General features: G+C 44.0%; 2 protein-coding genes across 6 annotated transcripts in view; one reads left to right on the top strand and one right to left on the bottom strand.

Moving 5' to 3' along the window:
* LOC111250861 (uncharacterized) overlaps positions 1–22,690 on the top strand; it is a 101,865-nt gene that overhangs the window by 76,276 nt on the left and 2,899 nt on the right. For all 5 annotated transcript variants that reach the window (XM_022806765.2, XM_086990043.1, XM_022806763.2 and 2 more), the window contains 3 exons: positions 3,069–4,116; positions 12,915–13,036; positions 22,277–22,492. In XM_022806765.2, the coding sequence (XP_022662500.1) occupies positions 3,069–4,116; positions 12,915–13,036; positions 22,277–22,492 (1,386 nt within the window). The remainder of the gene's footprint in view (positions 1–3,068; positions 4,117–12,914; positions 13,037–22,276; positions 22,493–22,690) is intronic.
* LOC111250876 (uncharacterized) lies at positions 13,556–14,528 on the bottom strand. The gene is made up of 3 exons (XM_022806791.2): positions 14,347–14,528; positions 14,119–14,194; positions 13,556–13,822 (listed from the first exon to the last, which is right to left on the bottom strand). The coding sequence occupies exons 1-3, from the start codon at positions 14,526–14,528 to the stop codon at positions 13,556–13,558; spliced, it is 525 nt and encodes a 174-aa protein (XP_022662526.1).

Here is a 22,690-nt window from a genome sequence, read left to right as displayed (position 1 = left end):
GTTTGCAAAATTATCCGTTAGCTTTCTCATTCAGGTCGCCACCTCGGCTGCATGGCCTTCTAAAACAATAGCATTGTGACATATTCAGTGGGCGTTGATCAGCAAGGTGTCCTATATACGCTTGCAGTCTACACAAGTTACTACCTTGCAAGATTGGTTATTTCTGTTTAACTCGTGTACAAATGTATCCATGCGTGGGCATATGCACACCCCCCAGTCTAGTAAATGCATTTCGTAGAGCTTCACGCGCTCTCTCGGAATACATACACGGTTATACCTGGTTGACCAAGTATATAGTATATATATGCATGATTGGGCTAATCAGCAAAGAATGGCTGTCTTTTCGTCCGAAAAAAAAAAATTCGACCCTACTACGCTGTTAACCGTCACTATCTAAAATCGTCATTGATCTCTTACATGGTTCGTTTCGTCTCGCCTCTTCTTCTTCTGGCTTGTGGTGTGAATATTTTGCCCAACTGGCTTTTTTAGACCCTCTTCTTTGTCAGATATACTGCATTTTGGGGGAAGTGGTAATACACTACACGAGATCTGTAAAATGTGGTGGGTGCAAAAAAACCTTCCAGTGAAATTCTTTCAAAATGGCTATTGCAACCTTTAGCACGTGTGAAAGAAGCCTTGTTCCTTCTATTAAATCTTTCCTGGCGCATGGTTTTATTCGCACGGTTCTATTATTCCCTTTATAGGCTTTTGTCGTGTATGAGATCCTTTCAAATCCTTCGAATGCAAATAATGGTCTTCACCAAACGGGTTCCTGCTTTAATTCTGTGTTTAGACGTATCTTTTAAAGCCATTCACTTAAGTTTCTACTCGATGTTAATGTAGAGGTACTACTTCTGAAGATGCTACTTCGCAAACCACTAAGCATCAATTTCAGTTACAAGTTTGCACGGTACAGCACGTTGCTTCAGTTATTGATTTGATATAGCTAAAGGTAATATTTGGTGTGTCAAGCAATGCACAATTTCCGTCACGAGCATCCGCCCTCAGAGCCCGAAGTTAAGCAGAACTTCGGTCGGCTACGCAGCTAACATATATGTGTGTAAGAATAATCATATATATATATAGGGTCGAAACAAATAAACACAAGGCAATTCTTGGCCCCATCTAGATTAATCAATTTTGCTTTGCAACCTAAAGAATCAGTCTTTGCTTTCTCTCCCTCTAAACTGCCTTTACAGAAATAGGGTAAGAGCCGCGCTTCTTCGTTGTGGTCCATATTGGGATGCGTTGTTTACTATATTGCCTGTTAAGCGGATTTACACACTTAATCAGTTTTTGCCTTAAACCCTCTACACATCGCATGAACTGGTTCTGATTTGAGGCCTTAACGTGACCTTAATTCGGTCCGTATCTATGTCGTTTTTCTGCTCTGGTATTCGTTGTATGGTAGTAGGTTTCGCCAAGGGACCAGCTATACGGGCGAAGGTAAACATGGCGGATTCATGGATTATAGTGGACTGTTTGCTACTGACGGTCCGTTGGAGCTGTTCATGCGGTCCCACCTTCACCACATGATCACTCCAGTATTTCGTATTGCACCGATCCCCCTAAACTATATCGTACGCATACTACCAAATACAGGCTCGTGGACATTGCCATAAACACGCTGGCCTGTCGGTTTTAACACCTATTCCTTGTCTGGCCTCTATTTCCTTTGGTTTCTTCTTCTGCACTGATGGCCGGGGGCCAGTCTTCGCTGTCCTGACAAACGTGCTATACGCACGGCCACCCAAACCATCTCACCCACCGTACTACAGCCACCTAGTTCGTCCGCCCGTCCATTTAGATTTCGTTGCCCCACTTATACGACAACCCCGTGCTGGTGCAACACTTCCCGCAGACAGTACGCCTCCTTGATTTTTCCAATGCCTTCCTACAGTGAAGCCGCTGACATCCTTGCTTTTGCCAAGATAAGCCATACAGGCGATTGCTCATCAGCCTGTTAGGACATGGTGCTCGGTGTCTGCTCTCGGTTCGTTCGTGCGTCGTCTATCACCTTCACAGGTCTTTTTCTTCGACAGGTGACAGCCCAATATACTCAAGAATTGGATCCAACTGTTCTGCAATCGATCGCCCTGGATTATTAATGTTGACTGGATTATCTATTACTTCGACATCTTTTTGGCTATGTGGTTGACTGAACGCGCAAATCGACATGGGTTATAGTGTGCCGGTATAGCTGGATTGACGTCTCTTCGAAATAACGTTTCCGTCAAGTCACCTTACGAAAAAAAAAAAACAAACACAGCGTATTTGAAGATAGAAACAATATAACGAGCGAGTTTCTGTCTTCGTCTCTATGATACAGAAGAGGCATAGGGCGTAGGGCTCGAACGTGAAAAAATCTTGCTTGTTCACGTAACGTGCCGTAACCACCTGTCATTCCTAGCCAGCGCTGATCTTTGGCGGAATACAGGCGGTTGGCGAAATCGCCTCACATTTCTTCGCGGTTACGCAACAGACGTCTAGAGTATGACAGCGCTATAATGGCTCGCGCATCGAAGTGCTCCGACTGCGCTGAAAGAGCTAATATGCAAGAATGATTTATGGTCATACATTGCTTACTGAATAATACCGCCACTATCACAGTAGCTAAGATGGGATCTGAAACCGAAGATTCATTGTGTCATCAATGAACCCGTTGCATCGCTGGCTGCAGACGTCGTTGTCCTGCGAACGCGCTGCGTATCGTCATCGTAGTTTAGCATTATAGACCGCAACTTAAGCTGGCCAACGAGCGGGCTTTTTGTGCACTAAGTTCAACTACGGTGACACTCAATACAACAACTGCTTGCCGTCTGTGAAATAGCAATGTGGATTTGCAGAACGATTTGAAAACCTGATGATGAAGGTCATTTTCCTGACCTTTGCTTGTTGATTGGGAATTGTACCGGTGAAATCTTAAGATGAATCGTAGTAAAGACGAAATAAGAACTATACATCCTTATTGAGAATCCATTTATATAATTATTAAACAGTAATAATAATAATGCTTTACTCTTCTTTCGCGTTGCTAATTTCGTTATGTTCTGCCTAATTGGTTGCAGGCCATTTACGGCGCCTTGTTGAAACAGGGCGGCGAAGAGTCGGAAACGGGGTCAACTTTATACCGGCGTCTGCTCAGAAACCCGTCGGAAGTTGTATCCGAACCACGAAGCCACAACCGTCGGATCATCGCGGCTGCCGGTGACTACGGGCATAATCAAAAACAAAAACTACGAGTTCCTAGTGACGGTCCTCAGCGTCAGAACCCTATGGCCGCCACCGAGGGCGACGATATGTGGTACTTACAGCGTCTTGAAGCTGAATTATTACCCGGAGTGGCGAGTGGAACAAGGGTGGGTGTCGGCAGAGCTGGAGCCGAGACCGAAATCGCCGCAGAAATCAGTGCTGACTCGAAAGTCAACGTCTCCGCCAAGAGACGTCAACGTCTGACATCTGACACTGACGTCGATGTAACTAAGCAATCAGAGCACCCAAAAGCGTCATCGCTTGTGGCGTTCTCCAGCCGCCGAAATTGGCATCGCACGCGTCTTGTCGCGGCGACAATAACTACAACGGAAGCAGCACTCACGTTGATACGAAGGCAGTCCAAAAAAACCGGTACGTCTCGAATCCGAAAAACAAGTACAACAAACGCAACCCTAACGGCGAGAGGGATAGCGCCGTTAAGCAGAAATGCAGCAATCGTCACTACAGAAAGGAGCGACACTTCAACGCCTGTAGCATTTACCACTGTGGATCCGCTAACGACTTTCTTCATATCAAGAGTTCTGGAAGAAGCGTTCAATGATCCGAAAGTGACGAATAGAAGACCAGAGACTGTTGTTGCTGCTGAAAGGACGAGCAGCAGCCCAAACGTAAAAAACGCACAATTTGTTCCAATTACAAAAAGCCAAAGGCGGTCGCCGCAGGCGGCGATCGACCACAACACGAAGCGTAAATGCAAACGGAAGCATCGAGTTCGGTCGCTACCGAACGTGGGTCACAATCGGCGAGGACGGTTGAGGAATATGTGTTCCATGGGACTCGTTTGCATTGGACGCAAGCATAGTAACGTCACTGCACCGTCTAAGGGATGCCAAAACGAATTTGGTAAGTTTATATAATTAGCGCTAAAGCAACCCGCTACGTTGGTTGATTAGTTAGTTGTTCTTATGTCAATTAATAGGAAAATCAGTAGATAAGGGTGTGGGATAGCGGAAAATCATGATTTCATATAATAATAAAATTGATAACCATCAACAATAATAGTAGTAATAATAATACATGCTGTCATATTACTTAAAGCGGTAGGAGGTACTAGGACCATTGGAATAATAGTGTGTAAGTGAATGAGGCAGGCGTAACTTGCGGCCGGGTTCTGTACACTACTGTAAGTATCTGCTTCTAGATACAAACCTTTACCACTACAGGTTTACCTAGGCCAATACTTACTGCGTCCGTGACCAAGCTAGTCCTGCTTCTGTTGTTTTGAAACCCTACTTAATGACTTGACGGATCTTGACGGATATTTTGCTTTGGTTCCTTTTGGCCTTGTGGATTTGTATCAGTAGCTGCCGAAAGGAACGGCTTTAGACAGTCAAATAAGGCATTATTATGTTTATTATTAATTGTTATTATTAAGGCATTATTAAGTTAATTATGTTTATGCACTACACCGCTGAATGAGACAGCACTTTTCGTCGTAGACCTTCGCCATCGTTGTAGCTCGTCAAGATGTCACGTGTTTTTACGTGACATAAAAACACGATGGTATTGACTTTTGTGGGGCCCTGTGGGATATCGACAAAGCACTTTTATCGGTGCAATAAACTGGAACGGAATAGCATCGCCGTGCCGTCTTTCGCTTTATGTCTACGTAGTAGTTGGTCGTTCATAAGTCTGTTTTTTTTTTCTAGTTTTAAAATGAGACCAAATAACATGGATTTTTACACACGTTACATATTTTCTCTACATGATAATGCTATTATTGTTATTATTTTTTTTTTTTATCTATATCTAAGTCATCACATTACTGTCTAACAAGCGCAAAATCGATTTCATATTTACACAATATAGAGGTCTCTGAATGGAAGTACAGCTTAGATCAGACAGTCTATTAGAACGATTTCATGATAAAACATCGTTGTTGCAGTGAGTAGATAATAGATGAAGTGCGCGCACCTCAAAGAACCGGCGCACTTGGGGGGTACACTAAATGCGTTACTGCAATACTCCGTGAAGCGTCTTCCACACGACGGAAAAGAATCTAGCAGTTCCATGACTATCCCGTGCAGCATCTATTTCTTTTCTTTCACCCCTGCGGCCCTCTTTGTTGCCTCCGAGTTAAACCAGTTGTTCAATATTACGCGACAGCGAGACATTTTTGTTAAGTGAGTACATACATATCACTTAACAAGTGGTGCGCGAGGACGAATAAATACTAAGTTAGATATCCTGATAGGAACTTGTTTTTTTCCTGTAATAACCCTGAGAGCCCGTCGAATAAAGACATCAAAGTGACGCGCCTAGTCCTTCTTGTTACAGTTGTCATTGTCGGCGAAGAAGTAGCGGCCGCCGTCAGAAGAAAGGCCGCACCTTCTTGGCTCACGGTCGCCGTCCTCTGGCCAAATGTATTGCTTTTTCTATTGCTCATGTTAACGCTGTAGGCCTAACATACGGTATGGTCAGTGGTAGCGAGCCGTCGACGATACTCAATATGTGTCGACATTACTCAATCTCGCACGATGAGAGTTCGATGGGTAGATCTACGAATTTTGCTATACCAGAATCACAGCATCTGCTCAGGTTAAGCGATGTTAGCGGCACCCGGTGAGAGTTGGAATGGTGCTCGACCGACTCCGTTCTCGACGACCGGCATCGCCGAAGCCCGAAGCCGGACAAAGGTGGCGGCAAATTTTTTCTTTAAAAAGAAAAAAACAAAGACCCAACTACGCTGCCCCATTCGCCAGCAGAAATAGCCACTCGCACACAACACGTAGATTGGACGCACGGAAGAGGCACCGTCGCAATCGATGGTTGCGATGCTGCTGCGCCAAAAAAGAACAGAATCGCGACACCTCGAAAAGTAATCGTCCATATCGGTTATTCCTGTCTGCAACTGGACAGAACGCGATTCGAAAAGGAAGAGGAGCGTGGCGCTAAGACGAAGCTTTCACTCGGCGGACGCTTGCTCAATAATCGCGCAGTATTGTTATTCCCTGTCTCCTTGTCACCTCAAGAGAAACCTCATTGGAACCTGTGCAGTCGCGGTGCTGCTAGTAGCCCTTAACAGCAATAGACGGAAGAGAGACAGTCGTCACTGATAAGGGAGAAGACTACTACGATGATGATTCGCGACCGTAGCACCAGCCACGAACGATGGCGACCAAATCACGACGATACATTCGGGTCTGGCTTGTTTCGCTAGGTCTGGGGCGGCAACAGGCCCGCTAGAGAACAAGTAGATAAACAGATAGGCGAATGCTTGAAAATGTAAAGTAGTACCTCTGCATGTCTTTTCTACGGGAGCCGCCGCCGCCGCCGCTGCTGTTGGGCTAGAGTCGCATGCCGCATGGACTAGGTTGGTGGAGATCAGTGAAAGACCGATGAAGGTCGGCGCGGAGCCATCGTTCTAGTAAGTTCAGCGAGTTAAAGAACTCCCACAAGTGAGCGTTGGTTGAGCAACAATGTCTGTACGCTCACCATGCTCATTGCTGGTCGTACTTGTTATCGCCAATCACTTGTTCTGGGTCTCCGCGGGATTCGTGGAAGCTTTCGCACTTCTGGTGACTGGCGCAATCGTGAGCGGTAAATCAGCCGCGTAAACCTCGACCTGAAGCGGCAAAAAGGGAGCTACTCTGACAGGCAGAGAAGGTAGTGCGGTGAGCGCAGTGCGCGGACGCTGACTCGCGGCTGGCGAGGTTCTGTTAACTGGGGTGTCGGCGAACGCTGTTGATCTTTTTCGCAGATGACACGCAGGTGCTTTCGACGTGAATCTAGAGGGACGAACCCAAAAAAAGAGAACGAAGGATACATAGTGAAAGTGCCCGTTTGTAGATTCGGCATCACACCGGGCGATTTCACGGGGCGGCTATTAACCTACGATGTGTAAAATTCTGCAAGTGCGAAAAAACGCCAAATAAAGACAGAACCAAGGCGTATCAGTACGCATAGATCACAAGGTTTATAGCGTTAGAATGCAGGGAACGAAGCGTTTACACGTCTCTACAGACGATCGGTCGAGTGATAGACAACGATCTTCGACTAACTACTTTACGTTCTCAAGCTATTTGCTGACTGGCTAGCCAATAATGTAGAAGAACTTAATTCAATTAACGAGCGGTGAGTTAAAGGAGAGCGCTGCTAGGCCTAACATTAAGTGAAGACTGCGCGCCTACATCACACAATTTGTTAGGTTTTTTGGTCCAGATAATGAACATCGACACGCCATTTTCAACAAAAACAAGCTCCTATTGACAGCCCGATGATAAGCTCGATGCAATCCCGTGATTATTCACCATTTGGGGTAACCATCGTTTTATGCCGTCAGCTTACGACTGTCAATCATGTCAGCAAAGACTTTGAATGTCTGGGGTGCTGAATGATACTTACTTGTTCAACGAAGACTGATCAGTTGCCAACAACATTTTTTCTTGGAAAGCAACAGGATAAGAACTGTGCAAGAGGCCCTTGTTTTCGCTTTGTCACTTCGTGGTCCATAGGAAGTCAGTCTAATAGCAATCAGTCGCACTAAATGCTGTTATGTTTAACGGGTATTGACATTCGGAACGTTGCGATTCAATTTTGAGACGGCATTACTCATAATGACGTCTTATCTTAGGATAATCATAGCAGAAGATTGTGAAATTCGGCCGTCTGTCATCTGCCTTGTTTGTTGGCCACTAATGGCTGCACTTTTCCTTCCCTCTTTTCCTCCTTCCTTCTACCTTTCTAAACAGTTTTCGTTTATCAAAGCGAATGTCTATCGACTACGAGAAGAGTCGCAGGTTGCGCTATTAATTTATACGGCTGTAATGGATAGATCTTTAGCGACTTTATGCGATACGCGTGTTAGCCGAAGTCTTTCGATGTAGAAGGACCAGGCCTTATTTCGCTTTTGTTGGCACTCAAGCGGGCGACGTTTAAGGCGAGCTGAATTTCATGCGGGTCAGACCAAAAGGTTGGCCCAATCTGCTTTTCACATTTCGGTCTTCTATTACTGCCATTACGCCCAATGTGCGAGATAGACTGTATGTGTCATGTGGAAACCCAATCCCACCAACTATCTATCCGAATGAGTCTAATATTGTGTCCGTCTCTGTACTGAAAGAACCGCTTGTCAATATCATCAATCATAAAGCAGCTGACGCGGCTGGTTTTGCCAGGAATGAAGCAAAGTGTGATCCGATCTATGAAGCTGGCGTTGTTAATCCAAGATTGAAGAAACGATTAACTTTTCAGCAGCTGGTGCTAAACCCTATAATTATAACTCTTTTTATTTAAAGATAATGTTATTATGTGACAAAAAGCAGAAAGCATTGTAATTTTGGGAACATGCGGGATTATCCTTGTGATGTTTCTTGCAATCATAAGTTGCTAAGGAAATAATCATATATGTAAGAAGTTCAGAACTAGCGGTATCAATCTCATCTGTGCAGATCATTAACAATGAATGAATCGCCTCTTGTTCACTATACCACTATTATCTAAGCCATCAGCTATAGCAACAGAAAAAAGTTATTCTCGTATAACTTACGTATTACAGCTAATAGTTTACCCCGGGGCTACCGGCTGTATCTGTTCGAAAAATGTCTGTATGCTGCTCGCTGTGACAATCAATAGCTCCTCTTCGCTCGCAGCTAGACAGCGTGTAAAATGATAAAGGTACGACGCGATGCTTAGTAGAGAACAGGGTCAGCAACCGATTCTGGTGGGTGGGTGGGTGGCTGGGGCATTTCATCGCCGTCGCGCTTTACCCTGTCTCTCTATCTTCCCTCCTGTCTCCATGCCCTAGCATTTGTTTTGTCCCATCTTAGTGTTTTGAGCTACAGCTTCGGCTTCTTCGGTATAGGTCTTCAGACTGTCAAATAATGAGGGGTAACACCCATACGCTAAAAAAAAAGGGACACATAGGACATGGTAGACGCGGTGGGGTCCAGTCCCGTCTCGTTGGTCGAGTCGGTCAGTGGGTTCCCTTCTTACTTCTTTAGTTGGTCAATCCCTACCTTTCTGCAAGTAAGATATACCAAACACGATAGAGGTAGCACGCGGATAGCGGTGGGTAGCACAAACGAGTCTCCAGGACCGCTTTTGCTAGTTTATAAAAACAACTGTTTCGCTCTTTCACCCACAAACACAGTACGGAAGTAGAAAGCTTCATCAGACACAGGGAGGAGCAAGATCTGGACTATTGAATGAAAGGCGCAAAGAAGGGGTAAAGATTTGTTCCTGTTTACCTTGCTTCCCGTTCTTCTCGAATTCGTAGTATATAGAATGGGTTTTTGATGCCCTCTGTGTTCAAACTATAGATGACATATAGCAGACGTATTCGAATCGACTCAGTACTCAATCCAGGCCAACTGAACTAGGAACAGACCGAGGCTTAGGGGATTACAGACAGTGTAAGGAAGCTCAGAACCAGCGGACAGTCAAACGACGCACCTTAGTGGGTCACAACAGCACATTACTGGGCACAGAAAAAAATAACGAAGTCTTCATTCAATGGCGTAGGGGCTCACTTAAAAAGCTACTGAGACGGTCCCGGTGACGATCTAGGGCATAGATGCCGGTGTCATTGTCGCCTGTGAAGAGTAGGCAAATAAGGCCGCAACAAATCCCTTACCCTCTATCTCCTCATCTTCTTCGCCCGAGAGTTCCGCTTATGGATGTACTATAAAATATGGTACTGGCACGTATATCTTATAAAAGCAGTTTTGATTTTCCTATTGCTTATGTTGATACTATTACTATTTATGACAAAATAGCTCTCCGGCCTGTCTCTTTTTCAGCACTGACGTATCAGATTGTGCTTTCAGTGCTGCGCTCTGGTTGTCTATATAGACAACTGAAGCATTTAGCAAATGAGTCACATTTAGTGCGACAGTTTGTATTTGGCTTTACAATAGGTCTATTTTCTTGTTTATTGACATTTACATTGATGTGGGACCTCGGAGACTGCTGGAACAGCAGGAACAACATAGGCGGGTTTTTTCAACCATCTACTTATTCGCGCAGACTTGCTTATATACGCGTACGTTTTACCGCGATTGTACATATATTGAAGCACAAGCCAGAGCATAACACGTGTTTGCACGTGAGGTACGTCGTTGTTCGAGAGCCTGTGCTGAGTTGTTGATCTGGGCTGGCACTGGCGGTAATGGACCGCTAGCTCAGCTTTCGGGTTGCAGTACGTACTAAAGAGCCGTTTTAGCCAATAGGTTCCGCATTGACGGTCGATCAGAGGAACTTGACAGGTTTCGACTACGCAAAAACCTAGCTTATACTGCGGAGTCGCGTAATACGCCAGCGTAGACAAAAACGCAGTAGATTGTATTCATCCTTATAAATTATTAAATCTTTGTTTCTGTTTTAAAAACCAAAGATCTATACGACATGTTTTGGTCGCTATTTGCTTCTATGCGACTGGTCCAAGTAATGACGTTTTTTTCTTTAGTCATTTACGACATGGTCATATACTTCCCTACCTCTCTAGTATCCTACCTACTCCGGAGCGGAAAAGATTCTTGCGAAGCCTGCTTTCTCGCGCCGGAGCTCATCGACGGAACGCTATTAACCTACGCTTTTATGTAACTTCTAAGGTTGCCGGTTGATTTTACACGCGCGCAGACAGGTAGACAGTATTATCTCAGGTAGCATTTCATTTTCAAGGCTCTTTTTTGACGTTGACTGACCCACTGGACTTTGCTCACTATCTTCTTTGGTTTGGTTTGAGACTACTGATCAAAATGGGTCGTTCAGGCCCGGACGTTCAGTAAAGAAGGCGGGAATTTGCGGTATCTAAGTCTGACTGATGACACAAAAGCGCCGGCACCCGCGTCGGTGTGGTCTTTGGTGCGCCTGGACGATTGGTACAATATGGGCAGTGAGTCACTGGATCGTCCCGTAGTGACTGCATTCGCCATTTTTGGATCGGCAACCAAAGATGAAGAGTAGTTGCTCAACGGATTTACTTTACACAATGCGCAGAAAAGAATGGCGGATGCTATTGGTTACATATGAACAGCGAAAACATCGTAGACACAACTAGGTTTAGGCTGTCGCCTGATCGACCCCAGCGACGCCGTTGAAGAAAAAAGACAGCAATTGTAGTATAAGACGCGTTGTGTAAACCAGGAGGATAGATTTTTTGTTAACACAAACGTGCCGTTTACATCCTTGAGGCGATGGTTCTGGGAGTTGCAGCAGGATCATCATGCTGTAGCACAATTTTCAAGGGACAAATAACCATTGATGTCGTCTAATCCTGCCCTTAGTATCGGTCAAATCAATCCAAAAAAAACAGACTGCGAAGCGAAGAACTTTCATCTAATAAACTCCTGCGCTTATTGCTACTGCTGCTGGTAGTGACATTGTAGGTACGCTTGCCTCCAGACAGTGGTCAAGGGGCTCAAGGGGGTCAAGTTCCAAACTGGGATAGACCTTTGTAGAACTGCCGCTACACACCCCTATTATTCAGCGCGATCCACAACAGTTTACAAAACAGCAAATTTGGCGTTTTCATATCTTACGTCTGAAAGTGTCTTCACGCATTATCAAAAAGGACGCCTGACCCTAAAAGCTCGTTGCAAATGTTCCTGTTTTGAACATACACTTCATGTATGCCCTTGACGTTAGTAAGCAAACGCGTTCCTATCTAAATGATCGCGCATATTTTTCTTTTTTTAGTAAAAACCTTTATCATTGCCTTAGATGTGCGCCTACCTACTGGGATAGAAAGTAAATATACTTCAGTTCTTCTAGTTGGAGCACAGACGAGTGAAATCCTACTTTTCATTCACTAAACTCTGTTGCCGTCTCGCCGGCATATTATTAGTTTACGAGATACTTTACTAGGAGATACGTTCTATTAAACTCAGCCACCGACCGGTGGCTTCTCATTAACTAATCATTAGTTACTTAATGGGGTTGATTTTATCGCACTGCGGTTGTTTAAACGGGATTATTCAATATCCATAAGTTTTATGGCAAAGAGTACTCACTGTTGCTTCACTAAATCTAGCACCGCTCTCCAGTTAGATATTGACAGCTTATGTACCAATCGAGTAAACGCCGCACCCCCGCACGTCCCTTTCGGACCACAGAAATGGTGGCATTTTCCTCCGCGAACACTCACTGTACACGTTGTGCGTGCACACAAGATAAATGCAGAAGCAGTCGTGCAATACGAATAATGCGATCATCAGAATGAAACGTCACAGAAATACGTGAGACGACAGTGACATATAGATGTCGGATTAAATGCTATATAGTTGGTTACCAAATACCGTATTACACGGTTTTATCACCTGCTACTGGGAAGTTGTTCTGTCGGTTCTGAGTTATCGCCAATCATTGCTCTGTTCCATTGAAATAATATACCAAAGTGTTATTATTTGCATCGTCCATTATTGCATAGTCTTATAAGTCGTATAGGTTGGTTTTGTTTGGGGAAAAGGCTTCGAAAGTTATAGGAAATGAACGCGGGCTGTCTCCGTTACATACTATATCCACTTTGTTTAAATTCACTTTCAGACTATATATACATATATATATTATAGATATATAGAGAAAGACGACGTAGCTCGCCGTTAGATGTTACTGTATTGTTACGTAATAGTTGTGGTTCTTCATTAGCGTGGGCTATTTGCTAGTATTCTACCGTATTTTACTCTATTTTGGCCTGATTCCAGATCAACTGAATATACGGGCCTTGGCTATGGACAGTGAATCAAAATTCACTATTGTGTCACTCCAGGGATTACACTCAAAAAGGGCATTGTGCTTTAACCGTCAAGGAGCACTTGTTGCAAGGGTAAGTATCACAACTATTTTATTATTGGCCTCGTATATAGTTCAACAGGGTACGACAAAATAAAAAAATGTTTATCCTACATGTGTTAAAGTAACGATAGCGAACAGTATAAAGATTTGCTTTGCCTAGTATAATTATACAAAGACAAGTACATATGGTACAAGAGCGGAGTCTGTTTCTGGCAAAAACACGTTTCCTCAACATATTTTTTTTTATCCAGAAGAAACCTGGAAGGGCACTTACGTGTCGCATTGCAAAACACGAGGCTCAATCACTTGAATTGAACCGGCCAACGCCTAACCCTCTATTGATCGCCTTAGTTTTTGCACGTCGAGTCGTACTTTCATTCATTTTTAGGCCATTTCGCATATATAGACGCACATATGTGAGGTAGAGTGAAATTATGTTGCTTTCGTTTGCGTTTTGCTCGCGTTCGGGCATATTCTTTAACACACTACCTTGTTGGTTCTAACATGATTGGTCAGATTGGATAATGCGCCACTATTTGAGCCTTTCGATTTAATATCCTCGTGAGTCGTTTATGTTGGCACGGTCACGCTCAAAAAAGTGTTCGTATGTGCCATACGAAACCGCAAAACATACGTAGAACAAAACAATGAAGATAATGGCAAATCGAAGTCTGGTTCGATTAGTGAAGTGGCGATTGAACTCTGTAGGCTTCTGGATCACGTGTTTTCTTGGCGGGTTTACACGAAAATGAAGGTATGCCCGAAGTTGTTCGTGACGCGCAGCAGAGGGATTGATGTCTGCTCGCTTGGTGTCGCCCTGTCGCCAGAGATAAAAGTGTATCATGAGCGGCCAACTCATGTTCCTCAGGAGTCTAAAACCCCCAGCTGTTGATATTGACACGAATGTGTCCTATTGCACCTGATCATGCGATTTTCAGTGTCCTTTGTAATCGCATTCGCTAATCTAAAATAATTAATGCCAAGCGTCGTTTTAGTCGAACGATACAAACTTACGGACTTTACATAGTAGAACTGATCGGAAGTTTTATAAAGCTAACCAACGAGCACGGTGCAAAGCAAGGCTAACGCTCATAAATTTTTCATCCCACCTACCCGTCGTTCATATGGCTGTCTTGTGGATTCCCATAGGATCCTTTCGAGATACTCAAGGTCTTCGGTATAGAGGTACCTTTAATGAAACCACACAGGGCACAGGGCGTACCTTTAAATTCGACGTGGATGTTGTGGTCAGTACGGGTCTTGTACATTTTCTAATCCTGTCTCCATTCGATCACTGGTGAAATACAGGACGTTCTTATGAGAATTTATGTACCTATATACCTGTTGGAGAAGTCTTCCATAGCAATTCCCGAAATACTCGAAAAGGCAGTGGTACGATCCCGTGCCAAAAGTTCATCAATAATTGGACAACTTCTGTCACTCGCACTATAACCCACTGGCGAGTCGTTTTCATGAATGTTGTTGACCGGGGTCGACAGATTGTAGTTTACCTTAGTGTGCATGCTGTACAATTTGTTACTGTGCAAACCTATGAGTACGGTTTGCCGCTAGATAACGACACATAATATGGAGCGCGGTGCTTCGTTGTTAGAGACCAGCTAGTGTCTGACCGTCAAATATCACGGATAAACCACTTCAAAAGCGGATCATCATTCTCGACACCTATTGTCGAACCTGCTGCCGAACCTGCCCAAATTTTGTATGGTTGAAATAGGACAATATGAATGGGCTTGATGACCTTGTCAGTGTGGTTATATTAGTGAACAGTCGCCTGATGGTTGAAACAGCCGTTGTTTTTGCTTACTTTTTGCCTAAATCAACTAGCAGTAGTAGGCCAAATAGGCATCTGTCACTTCGCACACTGATATAAGCCATTCAGCCTTTTTAGTTTCGAAGAGGTGGTCTTGTCCTATCCCTACGTAAATCGCGCTTTTCGATTGTTACGGAAATGCGAGAACATCGTTACCCCATTACTAATGCTGCCACAACGACTTTTGCTAGCCAATACATATAACTTTCTTTATTCACACCGCTTGTGCTCAATTAGAGCCTTGGCACTACGGCGACCGTCAACCAATCAACCCCGTAAACAAAATTACAGTACGAACTGTGACGCCAGCCTGTTTCCTTATCGATCCCTAGGCAAAACCTTAACAGAAGTCAACTAAATTTGTTGTTCCACTATCATTTGTTTAACTGTCTGTGGACCCATTTATGCTACCCTATTTTGTTTGTCATCACTCAGACACACAACGACGAACGGAGTATAGTGAGTCAGCTTGTCGGTCTTCTATGAAAAATGGTCCCTTCGACGTGCGTATGTAGACCATTTGCTTCGTAGTTTACGTAGCCCCTTTGTGTATCTGTCTTTCGAATGGCTATACGTATCGTTGTGTGAGGTCTCGTGCTTGTGCCGGCTCGAATGTCTGCTGCTCCCAGTCACTAGTAGTATTGCTCGTTCCGAGCAGCTTGCCCGATTCGGTTCATGCAGGAGATCTCACGGTGTAAAACTCTAAGATGCCCTTTGAGCAAGCGCTAACGATGACGGCAAAAACAGCAACAGTAAGGATAACAATAACTACGATAACAAATGGCCAAGGACGGCTATAAGGTATTAGTCGATTGAAAGGTCCGACCTAAGATGAGCCCCACTGACGAGGCGCTGACGAGTTTCGGATGCTCTAGTCGAAGACGTAGTACCAGCGGCGAACTGCAGAAATTAGCGAGGTGGATGCCGCTGTTGGAGCCCTAATAATAATAATAGTGAACAGTTTGCTCATAGACTTTCACGCTTCGCGCTCTACTTGCGTAAAGATTTATGTCTTTATCAGATAGGTGACGAGGCTCTTAGCGAACACGCCGATCGGTCGTAGCGCTCGCATTTGGGGCAGTTGATCTGTTGATGCCCCAAGCACTATCGCAATTCAAAGGAATATCAACTAAACTTGGGGCATCTTATGACAAGCGTGCAGCTCAATTACTCAACCAGGCTCACACAGACACACAGAGACATATATAGGAGGTCAGAAAAGACACACAAATACGCATATGCATAGACCTTTCTGAGACAATTTGCCTAAACAGACAAGATGAAATGTGAGCTAAATCGGGGAGGAGAGGTATAAGTAACTAGTTGTGTGCGTTGATGGGTGTTCCGGCAATCACTATTTACTCAGAATGGCATACACATATACACATATATAGATATATATGTACGGTAACGAGCCGGAAGAACCTAAACCCACCAAAGCTGCGAGACAAAGACAGCGCCTTCGTTAATTTCCTTATAGTCTTGCGGCGCTAAACACAATCGCATTCATTAGTTGAAAAGGTAGACGAGCCGTACGACATAGTGGATAAAAATGAAGCTTGGATGTGGACGAAGCAATGCTTTTGGTCCTCCTCAATTTATTTTTGCTTAGACGTTATGCATCAATACAAAATACATAGTTTTATAGTCCTATTCAGCGTTGGAGTACGCTGTTTACGGCCTAGATGGTTTTGTTTTTAAAAAGACTTTTTTCTTGTCTATTAGCAGCAATTATGGGTAGTCAAACCACAAATTCAATAACTGCAGTGACTAAGTATTCGTGTTTGTTTTGTCTGGATTTTGAGCTGGGGTGCAAGGTTTCCTGACATTGTCGACTCACCGGCCTTGGTATAGGCCATTGATATTATGTATATATTCCTCTTCCTGCAAGCAGTCTCCTCAATCGAAAGCATTCGAACGAGCCTGAACGCCAGCCCGCTCAGTCTTATCCCAAGGCTTTGACCAACGAACTCACCCTCCAGCTGCACTAGCCTTTCCTAGCTATGTTCAGCTTGCGATAACGCCTACCCAGCTGGCCTCATCGAGGAGTCAAGCTAAAAGTAAACGTTCCTTAGAGCCGTTAAAGGACAGGTGCGTTTAGTCATCACTCGGGTCAGGGTGAGCCGATAGGCTCCGAAAGGCACTATTTAGAGTGATATCGCTTTATTTCCATTCTTCTAGGATATACAATGCAGTGTGAGACGAAAAGAAAAGCCCGTTCGCTTCGATTGATTACGATAGCTTTCTTTAATACTGGCTCGCTTATATGATACGAATATTGGTAAATACTGACCTTCGCAACAACGCAGGAGTCTCGATCTCGTACTGCTCATTTTATGCCTGATTGGATTTAGGCATGTCCGTTAATGAGCAATATTCCTCGCTCGCGTTGGAAAAGGAATAGCGTAAGTGGATAATGGCGACATAAGTGGTAGTTGTAAGAAAGTGCGATTTTCTACAGTTTCCGATAATTAGAAAAAAGAAAGGCGAAGGGGTACGAGAAAACAAAGGTTGGTCGGATCATGTCGAACAAAATTTTTCAAGTTGACTTTCTTCGATCCTGCTCCTAAGCCACCCAAATGGCTGACCGAATTATCTAGAGGCAGTCAAATCAGCAAAAATCGCCGACTGGCATAATCTATCGAACAGTCATCAATGTCAAGACGAGCCCTAACGGTGGCTCATTCGTTAAAGACGCGCCAAACGAATATTAATCGAATACGCTGTTGTGATAAAGCCGAGACGCGGACGCCTCGAATGCGTATCAACTCTGAGTTTCATCGCTAAAACGCCATCTTTCTGTATACAGGAGCCGTTGTTGTCTTAACGGGAGCCCCTATCGGTTACTGCTGCTGAAGCCGGCGGAATACCTGTCTTTGAGAAAGTAGCAAAAGGTCTTATTTACCGGCTACTGGTCCGCAAAGACAAAGGAACATTAAACGCCCATCAGTATCAGAGTAATTGAACAATACTGAATTAAACAAATAAATTATTCTTGCCGATTGCGAATAGACCCAAAATACACACGTATCAGAACAGGATATGGCCCAGGTTTGGTGATTCTCAGCGGCCAATAAGCAGTAAATCAGTAACAACGCTTGCTTAGTTTCTGACTGAACGGTTTGTGTCGGTCTCCACGATCGATACATCGTCGAACATTATATGCAATCTGTTTTGAGGACAAGCAACCGAGCGCTTCGAGGAGTTCTTCAATCTGTCGAGTAATTACCGAGAGTGAAGCTCGAAACTACGGCCGGCGGTGAAAAAAAGGTGGCGCTGACGATCTATAGGGAGAAGCCTTTGTAAAGGAGACCCGCGCTAATACCGGCGTACATAAAAAGACAGCAACGTTGGCCTAGTTTGCTGGATCACTGCTACCGTTTACGCATAGCTTTGCATCGGCAGACAAATGCTGTGCTGAAAGCAGCGGCAGCAGTACGAACGGTATGTTACCGGCATTTCTGCTGCTTTGTGGTTAGAATCTTGTAGGAGAAGCAGTGGACAGAAGGTGACGCGAGGGCTTTCAACTTTTAGCTAAAAGCTAGTCATTTAATGCTTCATCGCTTCGGGCAATACTTATTTAGTTACTCAAACACAAGAGCTGTGTCTGCGCATGCGAGTACCCTGTTGAAGGGCATACTGGCTCAATAAGAGTAAGTTAGAAATTTTCAATCAGTAGCATTAGCGAACGTTCAGAGACGTCGCCGTTGCACTATGGAAGCGCTGCCTTACGCCTGACTGAAATAGAGGCGAAGCTGAAGGTCGGGAGCGTACTCGAATCGACCCGAAATGCCACCGCTGCGAAAATATTACGCGGGGCATATGACGGGGTTTACTGTGAGCAGGCTCAAGAACGGGACGGGATGACGACCTGAAGAAACAGAAAAAACGCGATTTGGATTTTGCTTATCAGAATTTAACAAAGCGATTTCCTCTGCAAACCTTCGCTAATTGTTTTTCTTATCCCTGTGTATGGTAACATTCTGTTTGTAGCAAAAGATAAGCAAAAAGCAGCCGAGAGCATAATTCGAGTATAGCTCCATTGACGGGCTAGATTTACACAAGCATTACTCTCGTAAGACGGGCAAACTGGAGAAATGGCCATTAAATTGGCCGTGGCTTTTGTGACATTTGCTTGCTTTTGTACGTATATATGTATGTATGTATGTATGTATAATCGACACGCGATATATACATGACCGTCGACAATGGTCTGGATACACGAGGTCCGCCAGCGACCAGCCGGTGGCCCGTTGTGGCAGCATGCAAACTTACTTGCGTGTCACAATTAGCGACTATTTGTTCAAGAATAGGTCATAAATTTTAAAACGAACGTGACGGTGAAAAATGGGAAGATAGCGTGAAAGGATGTGCGATATGCGGGCTTAACGCTCGTAACAAGCGACCCAGTACTTGCCACAAAGATTAAGAACGACCTTTGCAGGTCTATACGAAGCTGTAAGCGGATCTCATTGCCAACCTGATGATTGGCCCGTCATCTGCCTATCGGGACCCCACACGTGGCATAAACACACATTATTCGAATAGGTACAAACCGCATAGTTCATGTTTATAACCCAGAATATAATAGGGGTTCATGCATATATGTAAGAGGACGTCTAAACCGTCATTGGCTCAACGGAGTAGTAGTACCTCGTCAGCCTTCGTAGGTAAAGAATATACTCAATCGTAGCAAAGAGTAGATCGTTTCGACCGTGTACGTTTAGCATATCCGGGGTCTTTATCAATATCTTTTGACCACGTTATGCTTGTCAACCAACAATTTAAATGTTCGAATGTAGATTTAGTATTTACCTGCAACAAACGTCCGACTGCCGAGTTTTAGCTTAATTTTAGGGTGTCATAAAAGATCGCCTTTATTGTTGAAACAACACGACACTCCATCTCGGCGACTGCTATACATGTATACTTTGCGCATACAGACAGCAGCACTCGTTCACGAGAATACCCCCTTCAGAATAGCCCGCTTAATAGCGACAGCGGCAGAGAGCGCTTAAGGAGTTCCAATTGATCTCCTGCTGCCTGCTGATCCTGACGAGGTTACTGCCATGCTGGTTAGAAGACTAAATGCTAACATACATACGCTGGCGAATGTTGTGGTTCTCGAACGAGCTGGAGCGGTTATTTTTTTATTTTATTTGGTTAACTATTGGCCGTGTGGAACAGGGAAACGCGTTACAGAAGCATAATAGCGTACGTGGTACACATTTTTTACTGATACCTGGATGGGTGGCCATTTTGGCATTTTGACTAGTTGTTACAATAGTCATTCGTTAGGGTCATCATGTCAGCATACCTTTTTAGCACAACGCTTTCATCTAACGTCTGTCTATCTGAAGCGTGCTCTATACGGTAAGGTGGCCTAGCCAAGAGGTATCTTCGGGGTGATTAGTGAGTGGCTATCGAACACGGCCGACATCATGACAGCGGTAAAGTTGCTGAAAACACCACGTTTGCTAACCGACAGAAGAAGATCCAGCGGCAGAGCTACAGATCTCATGACTTCTCTGAACTGATGACGACGACGACTACAACAACAACAAGGTTCCTTCGGTGAGTTGCCGAGGCTGAGAGATGTCACTTCGATTGACGGGACCACCCTGATACCAAGCTACCGACCGCACCGGTACAAGCACCGATGTGTGGTGACATAGCCTTCATTTTCCTTCTACGTACTTCATGAGAACGAGAGAGAGCGAGAGAGTTAACTGTCGCAGTAACAACATTTGTACTGGTAGAAGACGTCAGCAGATAGACTAGTCATGGCTGAACTGTGTTTGTCGCTGTGGTGGTTTATTGCAAATACGTATTCTCGTCTCAGTTACGGTATGGTCTGCATTGTTAGCAACACATCTGCGTATAAGTCTGGTTGTTACTTGACGCTGACGTCTGGACCAGGTCAGATACGTGAAGCTGGTCATGAGGCAATTATGTAGTTTAGCTAGACTTAAAAAAAGGCTGCTGTACTATTCCTTACATGCATTTAGCCGCTGGTATCCTAAGTTGCAATGCTTAAAACGAAGCCACATACATACATAGACTTGTATGTTGGGTTTTCGAATAAGTATTTTTGTTAAGGATTTTTCTAGCCGCTTGAGTTACTCAATCCATCTCAAGTAGTATGAACAGTGTCATAAGTACGGCAGTGGTAGACGTTACAATATTGGAGATTACGATAGAGCGCCTTGACAGATAAATTCGCTGCAAAAATTTGCTACGTTTAACAATTATATAGAAATGAAAGCATAGAAGTGCTAAAAAAAAAAAAAAAAAAAAAATCTGCTGTGTGAGGTTAATGTGAAAAACAAAAATAGCTCAATGATGATTTTTGCGTTTTTCTCTTGAAAATTTTGTCGTGAAAGACGGTTCTCGTACTTGTGGGCCGGCTGCAAAAGAAACGATTGCAATAGTTAAATAAGGCCAACATCTGAGTAGCCGTAATATTTTCAATAAGCTAAACATCTACCATTAAACAAGCATTTGAAGAAAACTGGCTACAAAGAAAACTGGAAATTTGGATACCACAAGAATTAGCGCGAAGCAATTTACTGGATCGTATCTCCATCTGATAGACAGAAATGAATCGATATCGAGTCCTTTCTCAAAGCAGTTGATTGTGGATGATAAAAAGTAAATCACATACGACGGTCATGTGCAAAATTAAAAAATGTTATTGTTAATCTACGGCAAGGCCCAGACTGACGCCAAAGGAAATGGTGCTACATCTTTCACGAGATTGGGAGGGAATTGTGCATAGCCACCTGATACAATTACTTCGTATCAATAAAAAATCGTCCGGAAATAGGAAACAGCGTCATCTTCCACCATGACAATGACAGGCCACATGCACCGTTGGCTGTCAGGTAAAAACTGGATGGCATCCACAATCAATGCCGTGATCTTGCACTGTCCGACTATCATACTGCTACCTGCTTCGGTCTCTGCGTAATTATCGTAACGGTATTCATTTAGTTTCAATAGACGGATGCAAAAATCACTTATCATAACCTTTTCGCCTGGAAACTACAGAAGTTCTACAATGATCGGATTATGGTGTCATCAGAACAATGGCAGAAGATTATCGGCCAAAGTAGCGCATATTTAGTTACTCTAAAGATAAAAAATCTTCGCTAGATTTTGGGCCTAGAAAGAGATCAATACTACTTCGATGACCCAATACTAACTTTTTTCGTGTTTAAGTGCTTTTAAGGTGAAGTATGACTGAAGAAAGTATCAGTACGTGACGATATAAAATGTTTGCGCCTATGGCATGTTTTGAGCTGATGATATATCTATTACTTTCTTTTTAAGAATGATATCTATGCCTATTCTAAGCCCGTACTCTGTTTTGACCTCCTTTGTAGTGTCCGAACGAAATAGCCGAACGAATGTCTAATATATTGTCACTATTTATTGCAGAGACTCGGACCAAAAGTTCCTCCTTTGTGCCAATTTATAGAGGAGCCAAGTTCCGACCACCGGCTGAGGTATCGGTCACGGAAGATCGAACCCTGGCGTCTTTCCTTCGATTTTGACGGAAACCCGAGATCATACTGCCCGCTGAAGTATAGCAAATGCACACATGACCTACGTCCGATCAGAAATCATCGCCACTGCACGAAGTTCGCATTCGTGGTAAGTATATCACACGACAGAAGCAAAAATAAACTAGAGACATCGTGTGCTTTGTCATAGGCTTGCCGTAGGATAATTCCATCATACTCAAGATATATTAACTTGTATTGGGAAAGCATGAGCAACATATGTCGCACTTTACAGAACTTTCCATATTCTTGAAACTCAAAAGCTGCTTCGCTAACATAATAAGTGCAT

Source organism: Varroa destructor, unplaced genomic scaffold (genome assembly GCF_002443255.2).
Source record: "Varroa destructor unplaced genomic scaffold, Vdes_3.0 BEIS01000005.1, whole genome shotgun sequence".
NCBI lineage: Eukaryota > Metazoa > Arthropoda > Arachnida > Mesostigmata > Varroidae > Varroa > Varroa destructor.
This window is presented reverse-complemented; position numbering and strand designations above follow the sequence as displayed.

Coding starts and splice junctions, on each gene's coding strand:
- LOC111250876 (XM_022806791.2), bottom strand. CDS start 14,528: ATGCACACTAAGGTAAACTACAATCTGTCGACCCCGGTCAACAACATT. Junction 14,195..14,346: donor ATGGAAGACTTCTCCAACAG/GTATATAGGTAC, acceptor GTTTCATTAAAG/GTACCTCTATACCGAAGACC. Junction 13,823..14,118: donor GACAGCCATATGAACGACGG/GTAGGTGGGATG, acceptor CTCTGGCGACAG/GGCGACACCAAGCGAGCAGA.